This window comes from Poecilia reticulata, linkage group LG8 (assembly GCF_000633615.1).
Source record: "Poecilia reticulata strain Guanapo linkage group LG8, Guppy_female_1.0+MT, whole genome shotgun sequence".
Classification (NCBI taxonomy): domain Eukaryota; kingdom Metazoa; phylum Chordata; class Actinopteri; order Cyprinodontiformes; family Poeciliidae; genus Poecilia; species Poecilia reticulata.
In genome coordinates this window covers 14,602,327-14,614,038 of record NC_024338.1, presented here as the reverse complement: position 1 = coordinate 14,614,038, position 11,712 = coordinate 14,602,327, and the positions used below count along the sequence as shown (strand labels likewise).

The following is an 11,712-nucleotide window of genomic DNA, read 5'->3' as shown; positions in this document are numbered from 1 at the left end:
TAGGTGCTCTAAATCTCGGAGAAACATCACAGCTGTGGCATGGAGGTCAACTCAACTTCGAGGCTTTCTTGTCCTTATTTGTCTTCCTGCTCCTTCCCTTAGGATCAGTATGACATCATAGAGAAGCACACGCAGTCCGGCCTGGAGCTGGTGGAGAAGTATGTGAAGTTTGTGAAGGAGCGGACCGAGATCGAGCAAAGCTATGCCAAACAACTGAGGTAGGCCTTTTGGACCAGCTCRCATTCTTGTGTTCAGCTCAAAGCATCTTGTGTTTGTGTTTGAATGTTTGCATGTTGGAAGGTTGTTTATGAAATGCTCATTGGTCTTATGACTGCTCTGGGACAGATTCTAGTTTGTCTCTGAAACACTAGCCCAATTCTCCAGCTGCTGCATGCTTTCTGCCTCCCATCTCTCTCTCCCTCTCTCCCTCTCTCTCTCTCTCTCTCCTTATCCTATGCGCTTTCTCAGCCAGTTGTTTCCCCGCACACACAAGCCCACATCTGTTGTAGTGCTGAGCTCTGCTGGAGAGGGGAGGAAGTGGGAGCAGACTGGCACATGATACAGTGGATGTGGTCAAACAGAGAGTGAAAGGGGGAAGAGCGAGAATTGAAATTTGTTCATAATCTCTAGTTTTTATTACAGTTGTGTTAAATCCACTCCAAAAAAAAAGGAAAAAACTGCAATTGTTGCATAAGAGTTTCTTCTTTCATTGGATGCTTCCCATTGAGTTTGTTGAATAATTAGGTTTCACTTTATATCCACATCCACAGGAATCTTTCAAAGAAATATAACCAAAAACGAAGCAACAAAGACGAGCCAGACTGCAGGTGAGCAGCTGCTTTTGCTTCAAAGTCTTTATTCTTTCTGAGGAGTCCTTCTGTTGCTACAGTTACTCATGAGGTTGTTTTGAGCTGACGCTGGTGACATTTTAAATTCCCTGAGAAGGAAACAGGAATAAGGAAGTCACAAGCTYCTTATCATAACTTGGCTTGCTGCAGAATTTTTGTGTAATTATCACCTTATCAGCGGCCCTCATCTCTCCACCCTTTCCTTTCTCCTACTAAATGACAGGCTGTCCAGCTACCAGTCTTTTGTGGACATCCTGAATGAGATGAACGACTATGCGGGGCAGAGGGAGCTAATTGCTGAGAACATGATCATGAGCATTTGCATTGATCTCACCAAGTACCTGCAGGAACTCAAGCAGGAGCGAAAGACGGTGAGCTTGATGTGCAGCAAAAAGTATCCAATGATTTTTAGCCACTTAAGACATGCAGTGGATATAAAAAGACTTGCACGGCAGTTTTTGTAAGGTGAAAGACTGCGACAAAGTATAATCTCAAAGTGTCATCTTACAGTAGCGTGATGTTTATTGTGTACAATTCAGCTGAACAAACGGATATATTTGAAAGAAAAAAATCTGATGTAATTATAATTTAAGTATTCACTCTTGGGTTTAATTCCCAGCCCGGGTGTTCTAGCATTAAATTAGCATTTTTTTCAACTGTGCATCTGGGKTTTTTTTCTTCTTCTTTTTGKCTACTCCTGTGTCTTCCCAGTATCCGAAAAGATGCTTCTTTGGTTCATTTGCGTCTATTGATTGCACCTTGGATTAAATTAATATTTTCCTTCATATCGGATTGTTTACTTTGAATGAAAAGGCTTATGTCTGCAACTCTGCTTCTCAGTCCAGACACAGAGAATGCAGATAATTGTTGTCACATGTAAAACACAACCAGTGCTAAGCAGAGGCTCCTGCAGCTCCTTCAGCATTACTGTCAGGTTTCCATTGTGCCTTTCTATTAACTCTGGTAAATGTTTTWGTTAAATAATAGTAGGTCCATAATTTCTCCAATTATCAGTGGCTATACTGCCCTAATATTTATAGGGCTAACGCTGTGATTTGGTTTTGGTATCCTTCTACTGACTGATACCTTTTAAATCCCTAAAGTTTTYGCTAAATGTATCAAATGCCTTGAAAGTTCTAGTAGGGCAGCTGAACTTTATTCTGTGGCGATCAGTTTCTCCATAATGAATTGCTGCTGAGAGCTCAATACACTTGTCTTTTCAAAAGAAACTTCATTAAGGTACTAAGGGTGTACATACTTATACAACCAGGCAACTGCAGATTTTTGCTTTTTGTGTTTGTTTTCCAGTTGTGTTTTATTAACTGCTATCAAAGTTAGAGAACGTTTTTAAATAATTTATTGATTTCTATTTTCTTCTTAAAACCAGTGGATGTTTGTTGCAGTCGTAAGTAACTGAATTGAGTATTCACCTGCACACGCACACGCACACACACACACACACGCACACACACACACACACCGTCTCCTACAGCCCAGCTTTTTTACCTTAGCCGTAATATTTGTATGCGCGACTTTCATTTTGTACAGTTTTGCAAGTTGTTGCATAGCTTTAATCAGATACACAAGTTAAACAGGGCTGTTTACTATACACTAGCATGCAGGTGTGTGCCTGCATCACCATATTAAGAAATGGTTTGAGAAAATACCAAATGTTTTTTTTTTTTTGAGTCTTGTACAGGAGTAGCAGGAGGAAGAAATAGAAAAAGTAGATGTCTGGAGATTTCATTGCTGCAGCAGGAAAGACGTTTAAGTGTCTCTTAAGGGAGATCTGGTCTGCTCTGTGCCGCGGTGTTTCGTTTCTCAGTGAGAAACATGCTGTCTTTGTCTTGTCGTACTGCAAAGTACAGCCACATGCAGACACTCACTGAAGACGCCTCCAACAGACACACTGGCATTTGTTTTCCTGTCTGTTTTGCTGCGTGGCTCTTTGAGGTCATTATTTATTCTGTGCTCTCCTCCACATTTCTCTCCCTCCTCTCTCTGTCTCTCTTTCTCTCTATTTTTATAAATGTCTGCAGTATTTATTGGAGGCCAAGAAGGCCCAGCAGAGTTTGGAGAGCACCTACAAGCAGCTCGACAGCGTAAGTCTAGTTTTACTATTGAAAAATCTTCTTAAACGCGTCTTGATGGACTCGAGGTTGAATAGAAACACAATCAGGCGAGTGGCTGCCAAAGCAGTTGAGTTAGGCAGGTGAGTTTTGTTTATAGTCAAAATAGATGGAACAAAGTTGGAAGCAATCTTATTCTAAAATCCTTTTACCCGCGTAATCAAGCCTAACCCTATGAATTAGTCACCGTCTCTGGTAATCAGTCTTTTAGTTTGAATAAAACGATTCACTCATAGAGGAGCGGGTGAAATCTCAGTAAAAWTTTTTTAACGTTAAATCACCGGTGACACAGTTTTTGTCACCCGTGCTGTAGCTCCTCTTTTCAATCCCGTTTTGCCAGTCGGACAGCTCTTGGTTTTCTATTATAMCATTTTACAATATTGGAGCAAATAAAGAGAGGAATGTTTGGCCATTCCTCCTTGCACAGTCTCTAAATCATTCAGTTCTGGGACTTGCTCTTCCCTTCCAGTCACCTCACCATGCCAAACAGATTTGGCAAACTTTTCTAGAAAGAGCTTGTGGCCACGCATTGTCAGCTTTCTAGCAAAGGCCATCAGGTTTTAATTTTAAAATCTTTTGGTATTTCWAAGAGTTTGTCCTGGACACTAACAAGGTTTTCACTAAATTATCAGGGGTGTATATTTACATGCAATATATYAGTTAATTATTTAAATACTGTGCATTCAAGCTTGCTATTGCTGTAATATATTGGGTGATGTTTGTTGTTTTAATGTAGCACAAAAAGTTTTGGAAGGAGTAAGAAACTACACATAAGTTGTTCCTTAGCCAAAATGGTGGATGTCGGCTAGATGAAATTGTCTTTATTATTTCTTTATTGTGCTTCACCACACAATCATATTTTGGACAATTTAATGCTCATAAACAGTTTGGGGACGACGTATTCCTGTTTTAACATGACTCTACAGGACACAGAGGAAGACCTATAAAGATCCAAATCAGTGAGTTTGGCGAGGAAGAATTGGCTGGCCCAGTCGCGATCTGAAATCGACAGAAAATCTGTTTGGGCGAATTTGAGTGGAGACTGTGAGCCAGCTGTCCTTGTCTGACCTCACAAATTTGTTTGTAAAGAATGGACAAAAATTCCCTAAACTAAATCAAACTGAAAACCTTCTCAGAAGATTTTAGAATAAACATTCACCTCATGAATTAAGAATAGGATGCTGCTGAAGCATATAAATATGTGAAGGTGGATGAGAACATGTTAACATGCCAGTATATTTGAGCTGTAGATTMTTTTATTATCAAAAGCAATCCTCAAAAACCACTTATGGTCTGCATTGCTGCAATTGAGGAATAATAGCTGGTGAATTACTGACAGTATCCAGTTGGCTCCAAATTCAACCCATTTCATTCTAATACACTGATCAAAGAATTGAATTTAGGTCCAATTAACTGCAATCTAAATAGATCCTAATTATGAAACGGCACAATACAGTTACTTCAGACAAACGGGGTAGATGTGATCACACCTCAGTAGAGAAAGCAAAATGTTTGTTTTTCTCCCCTCCAGAGTAAAAAGCGCTTTGAGAGAGAATGGAGAGAAGCAGAGCGCACAGCACAGTATGCAGAGAAAACGGATCAAGACATCAACGCCACAAAAGCTGATGTTGAAAAAGTAAGAACTACTGTAGAATACACACTGGAGAAAAAAAAAAAAAAACACTTAGCATGATTCAAGTTGCACTTTTCAACCTCCTGTCTGCTTCTTCTGTGGTTTTTAGGCTAAGCAGCAGGCGCATATGAGAGCACGCGTAGCTGAGGACTGCAAGAATGACTACGCTGCTCAGCTTCAAAAGTACAACAAAGAGCAGAGCCAGTTCTATTTCAATGACATGCCACTTATTTTCAATGTAAGTGAACCTGCTGCAGCTTGCAAACATGCCACCGGCATAACAATGATGTGATGAGAATTGATTTGGTATTCAGATCTTAGAAAATATRCAACTTAATTACACTTGGCAGCAGACAATTGCATCAAACCGTACTGCTAACTTTGGAGTGCTATGTTGAACATTTTACATTTTTATCCGAGTCCTGCAAAATACACGGTCTGAACTCAAAAAATAAATGCAATGAGGAAAAAAACAAACAAAAAGCGTGTTTTCATCATCTGTGGTCCCAAAAACAAGTCTTATTTGTATGGAAGCCTATGAGAAAGGTGGTTCATCTGTCATTGATTTGTCATTTTAAAAAGATTTCCAAAGATTTCAATCACTATTTGTTAAGTTATTTGATGGAATTCAAGATTCCTTCAAGACTGGGAGCATCACACATCTCAACTTTAGGCCTTAAAATAGGAGTGACGACATTGYGCACCAGCACACACATCTTTCTTCATTTCAAGTGATGACTGTTTACTTCAACCGTCTTGTTCTTTCTAGAAATTGCAGGATTTGGATGAGAGGCGAATACGAAAGTTGGGACACGGCTACATCTTGTTCTCAGACACAGAAAAGAATGTGATGCCCATCATTGGCAAGTGCTTGGAAGGGATTACTAAAGCTGGCACTAATGTCAATGAGAAAAATGTGAGTTGGTTTCAGACGCCGAGACATTTAATTCTCCAGAGCAGAGCCATGCAATAGTTATATCTTTGGAAAGTATTATTAACAACCGTGCTTATTGCAGGACACCATGGTTATAATAGAGCAGAATAAGTCTGGATTTGAGCGTCCTGGAGACGTAGAGTTTGAAGACTACAGCCAGGGTATTAACCGAGCCTCCTCTGACAGCAGCCTCGGTACGCCTAAAGGCCCAATGGACCTTCTGGGGAAGAACAAGAGTAAAAACTTTTGGCTTTTCAAGAGGAGCAAGGTAGGACGTTTTCTCGTTGCAGTCCGACATCGATATGAACTGACTTTGACAGTTATTTGAATGAGTTTTCTATTCCCCTCAGTCGGTGATTTTAAAAATTKATCTTTTACGGATACCCAAGTCGATGATAAATTCCTCTCCTAAAGTGATTGATTTGATGGCTTGTCTCGTCAGTGAAACTTTGTTTTTCTGTGAAATAAATAWGCCTGAGAAGAATTTAAAGTTTTACAAAGATGTCAAAAAAAAATTTTGGTAAACTTTCACAGATACAAAGTTGATAAGCTGCCATGCTTCAAGTTCCCACGGAATCACTGAATTTGTAGGAACACGGATGAATGCATAGTTGTAGTGCTTTGTTTTTATACCTCAAACTGATGGTTTACATTACAAATTCAACTTTTTCACAACAATGTTTTGCTCAACAATGTTAAATCTTATTTAATAAGAACTAGTATGACATTTGCACAGATGCTCTGCTATATTTTAGATCAATTTAAATCTTCTCTTTGTTGATATCTGCTTTAGATTTGTTGTACTTTTCTAAATTTGTGAGTTTGTTCTTGTGGATGTCGAAGGGTTTGAGACCACTTGTCTGGTTTTCTTCTGTTTTCTGACATTTACCAGAAAAAAACACCAGTCAGTCTCTTGTTTTCTCATTTACTCACCACASATTATGTGTGCTGCATATAGTTCCTTCGTTCCCTGCAGGATTTATAGGATTTATATATGTTGTAGTTTGCTGCTCCAGATTTGTTCTCGGCTTTGCTTTACCGTTTTCTGTGTTGTGGATTTATGCTCTGGCTTCTGGATTGACTGCTGTGTCAGCAGTCTGTGTTTGTGTGAGTTAATGAAACCTCTTTGCCTCAGTTGCCTACTAGTGTTTAGACAGCTTAGTGTTGTGTTTGGGTTATTAAAGCGGATTCCTTCTCATTGAGCACTGTAAGAGCTTCTTAGAACTTTTCACATTTATATTAAGACTTCAAACTRTATTGCTGTTTTCTTTTGGAAGACCAACAGAAACTATTTCATAATTGTGAAGTTGAAGGAAAATGACAAATAAATTTTCCTTTTTTTTTTTTTTTCAAAGTCCAGTGTACATATTTATTTATTGAGCTGCTTTTTATCCAGTAAAAAATAAATACATAAGTGGCAACCATCAATTMATTGGGTTTTTATGTGAAACTCTTATTGGCTTGTTAGAGATAAGTGAACAAACAAACTGCTTCATGGAGATCATGAAACATACCAGGGAGCTGATGAATKAAGTTTTAGAGAAAATTAAAGCAGATCTAGGTTAGAAAATGATATCTGAAATTTGAACAGTTTCTGTCCAAATTTTATTTACATAGCAGCACTTTCCACTGGCTATTAACCATAAAGTGCTTTACAATTAAAGGAAGCATAAAAACACAGATTTAAAAGAAGAAGAAAGCCATCAGAGACTTCCCCTTCAGTTTGCCACAAGCCAAATTATTAGAGGATGGAAAATATCATACACTATTGCCATAATGAAACATGGTAGTAATAGCATCATGCTGGGGGGATGCTATTCTTTAGCAGACAGGGAAATTGGTCGGTGTTAAATTGGACGATGGAAGAAGTTAATATGGGATAATCACTAAAGTGCTAGAGCCTGCAAAAGACTTACGACTATGGAAMGAGGTTCTGAAAGCATATTCTTGTATCGGAATGGCCCAGTCAAAGTCCTGCTCTAAACGCAACTGAGAATTTGTGATAAGACTTCAAAATTGATGTTCACAGAAATTCTCTGGATCTGCAAATGCATCTCCACAATACCTGTTGCTGCAATTACAGTGGAAATATGTCACAAGAAGTCTGAACACACACACACAGTTCATGTATTTTTTGCTTCCACTTCACAAATGTAATACATTATTCTGGTTTATCATAAAAACCCTAATAAATTACCTAATAGTTTGAGGTGTATAAATACTTTTGCTAGGCCCTGTTTTTTTACATGGATATGCAGAAGTAATTAATCATTTCAGTCACTGTAGTTCACTTCTGTCACAATGAAAAGGATTTATAATGAAGCGTAACGCGAATTTTTAGTAACGCTTTAGAGGTTTAACAGGCAGAAAAACAGCAGCTGCACTACTTCCCTCTCACCTTCCCCTTTTTTTCTACAGAAACCAAGTTTGAAAGACATGGTTGAGGGGGAAAAAGGTGAATGTTTAGTCTGTTATCTTCTAATGCTCATATMTTTCTGGAGATGTATATGTGAGAGCTTGCAATGTGAGATTCGCAGTGTAACGCTTAGTGTTAAGGGCAGTGAAATCCTCTTTTCTATACTTAAACAGGTTAGTTTGTGCCTGAGTCGTTACTGTTTCATTTGTTTGAGGTATAAAATTACAGATTTCATACTTTAGACTCTGTAGCTACTCAAATTTTCTGAGTTTTACCTGCGCTTTTTTTTAGATGGTAAATGTAATTGCTCATTGTCTTTGCAAGTAGAAGCCCTTTCAACAGATCCACAAACATTAATGTCACAGGCMCTTGGTGTTTCACAGAAAAACAAATAGTTTTTTCAGGTTTCAACTCTTGGGTCAGAGAGTCCATTAGGAACAATAATTAACCAGGTTAAAATGTTAATGTTACTATTTTAGGATAATAGTTGCTTGGCAGAACCAGGAAATCCTCCAAATAGCATTTGTGGTGAACCTGTAGTTATGGCAACACACAAAAAAACACACCAACAATGTGAATACTTTCCTTATTCTAAAGCCCAGTATATTAATGCATGAGCCTCTTTTGTCTCATTTTATATACACTCCAGCACTTCTAGACAAGACCTTTTGCATGACCCTGTCCCTGGCTGCGAGTGAATAAACCTTGACCCTCCAAATACACACAGACACGTACACGTATCTCTGCATCCTGGCTTTCAGTAGGTCAACTTGCAGTCAGCATTTTGCTGTGCTTGTGGTTTCATGAACACGGGACCCAAACTACATTGAATTTTMCTCCGCGGGCCTCCACAAACACACTGCCTCTATTATTCTGCCCAGGACCTGGCACTATGTGCATCACAACAAATTCTTTGTGCCAACATAAGAACGACGCCAAGTTAAGATGGAGAAACTCAAATTGACAAACATTTATGYTGGTCCGTTGGTATCTATTTGGAGCATAGGGTACTTTACACAGCTGTGAAACTATAAGCAACTTTAATATCCCCACACTGGTGCTATGGTTGGCCGACTGCTAACCAGCTAATGGTCCCCTCCTCCAGTCCCAACACTAAATGATCCCTTCCTCCTTCCCTGCAGTGTTCTGCTTGTTCAGCACCTCTTCTTCTCTCTGCATGTCTTAGTGGCTGTGCTCAGCTGTGCACTCTTCCTGTTCTGTGTACGTGTGCGACGCAGAGCTCTGTGTCATCAGTCATGCTCTCCTAATTAGACCTTAGAAGTGTGAATAGAAAACTGGGTGTACTGGTTCAAGTAGCCCGTGGTTTATGTCTGGCCCTTAAGCAGTCCTATTAACTACGTTCCTGTTGTTAGAGCCCCATAACTCTAAGAAATGTAGCCCCAAAGTAGCAGACATTCACATAATAACAGTCCTGTACTTTGGGATCTCTGTGTTTACACACGGGATCTTGTTGCAGGGCAGTTTAAGCCCGTCTGCATTGAAGACTGCTGTGTAATTTAGCTAATGGACCCCACCCCACCACCTTTCAGCATAGATGTAGATGTTTGTAGTTCACTCCCGCCATGTTGTCAATTTACCCTCGCTCTAATAAAGGCCATTTGCCCTGCCTCAAAAATCTATATCCACTGTTGGTAATTAAGCCAGCTATTTATAACGACTGCACTGGTTTACAAGCTGGTTTTATTTATGTAGGTCAGCTTCTGGAGTCTGCAGCACGTGTACATTTTTTTTTCCCCTCACATTGAATCCTGATGGTTAACTGTTTGCTTTTACAGTATTGATGATCGATACACGACAAAAGGTACAGCCTTGTAAACTCTGAGCAATCTGCTACGAAAATAAACAAGTGTAAGCTGTTCAATCACGAAAAGGCAATTAAAATGCTGTGAAGAGTTGGGTGGAAGGCTGCAAAAGAAGGGAGCTGCTAATTTTGAAATCTGAAGCAATACAGATGTTTAGTCTTGGTGGCCTGCCCTATGATCCTCACTGAGTCTTACGCTGCCCTTCAACTTTTACCTGAGTTTTGTTGCAAGTGTTGGGCTGCTGTAGCACCAGTGTGGAGGCGATGGCTGGTTTCTTACTGTGATGTTTTTGWGCTTCTGGTCATTCCATGCAAGTTCACGCAGCTCTCCAAATACRTACTTACTGCTAGAAAACCTAAGTGGTCTTAGATTCAAATGGTATCAAAAAAGTTTTTAGTTTCATCCCCATTTTTCGATTGGTTTTAGTAAAAGACAAATTTGCAGAATTTGGGTGTTTTTTTCTTTGTTTTTTTTACAGCTATTTATTTCTGTTGTTCAAGAAAATAGTAGAAAAAAATAGGAAACGTATACCGATTTGCAAATTTTAAGTTTGCTTACAGGTACAAAATAGAAACAGGAAGGAACAAATTTTTGCATTTAGGAACAAAATGGTGCATACAAATTTGGAAAAGGGATTTTAGTAACCAGGAGCTCAGAGTGGCTTTTGATTACTGCAGAGCRAGTTGGACAAACATGGCCAAACTCTTAAAGATTAGCATAAAAAAAGAGTCCATCAGGATCTCATTAATTAGTTAATTAATTAATAAACTTCCAACCTTTACAGATCCAGTCAACYTTTGTCTATAAGTTTCCATAAGTTACATGATTGTTTATTCTGCTAAAATGATTGTGAATTGGCATGGAATGTCCTTATTTGATTTGAGCCAAAGATGTATCTTTGTGCTTTCATGCTGTTTAGGCTGGTTGCTGGGTTTGTGTTTTCCTTCAGGCATTGTGGTGCGCTTTAACGTGTTGACGGTGTCTTTTTCTTTCCTTTGTCACCATGTTTTGTTTTTTTTTTTGTTTGTTTTTTGTTTTTGTCCTCTCTGTCCCCCCCCATATCTCTGTTATCCTCATCCTCCCCTCCCCCCCTTTTTTAAACCATCTTATGCCTGCACACCTCATTTTCGGGTGCCGGTGCGTTTGGTCTTACCCRACACCCCAGCTCTCCTCCACCTCCACACTCACTCCTTTCTCCACACCCCCTGCCCCTTCACCTCTTAACGGAGCCCCTTCCCCCAAGTTTGGCCGGGACCCCCTGTCGTACTGTTTGAAGGAGATCAATAAGACAGTCAAACCCAGAATCTCTTCCTTCCGGACACTCAGGAGATCGGTGAGTGACAAGAGGAGATGATTCGGGTGCAAGGCCACCAACACTTCTAGTGACACAGACACTATTCTCTGCTGTTTGCCTCTCCAAAACCTTCTCCATCATTATCAAAGTTAAGGCATGCATCCTAAAGCATACTCTTTGTATATCGATTAACATATTTGTGACATAATGCAGCCATCTTTTGAGGTTACCTAAGCAGGTAAACAGTTAAAGTTACTGTAAGGTTTTTACTGGATATGCGCTGTTTCTCTTTCTCCCCTCAGAAATTTACCCCAGACAGGATCATGGTAGGGTAACGATGTCATCAAAAAAAAAAAAAATGGTGTGGGGGTCTAAGTTTTTTAACTCATAACAAATTGGACACTTTTTCTTTACAACACCTCTTGTGTAAATTTGATGTTATTCCTCACCAACAAGAACAAAAAAAAAATCATCTAATGTATTTGCACTTATTGATGACCTTTGGTGTTGTATTGAAAAGGTGGCCATCTGGTGGAGGAAAAGTGACACTTGTTTTAGTTCAGGATGAAACTTGTCAATCAAGAATCCAGTTTACAATTTTACTTTTGTGTCTCACCTCTTTCAATCAAAGTTAT

At 39.3% G+C, this 11,712-nt stretch overlaps 1 protein-coding gene across 1 annotated transcript in view; it reads left to right on the top strand.

The window, feature by feature from the left end:
* The window catches only part of trip10a (thyroid hormone receptor interactor 10a), an 18,426-nt gene that overhangs the window by 5,402 nt on the left and 1,312 nt on the right, over positions 1-11,712 (top strand). Inside the window, exons 3-12 of the mRNA XM_017306124.1 lie at positions 103-218; positions 771-827; positions 1,072-1,219; positions 2,888-2,950; positions 4,509-4,613; positions 4,720-4,848; positions 5,380-5,526; positions 5,627-5,812; positions 10,949-11,116; positions 11,380-11,403. Coding sequence (XP_017161613.1) covers positions 103-218; positions 771-827; positions 1,072-1,219; positions 2,888-2,950; positions 4,509-4,613; positions 4,720-4,848; positions 5,380-5,526; positions 5,627-5,812; positions 10,949-11,116; positions 11,380-11,403 — 1,143 coding nt within the window. The remainder of the gene's footprint in view (positions 1-102; positions 219-770; positions 828-1,071; positions 1,220-2,887; positions 2,951-4,508; positions 4,614-4,719; positions 4,849-5,379; positions 5,527-5,626; positions 5,813-10,948; positions 11,117-11,379; positions 11,404-11,712) is intronic.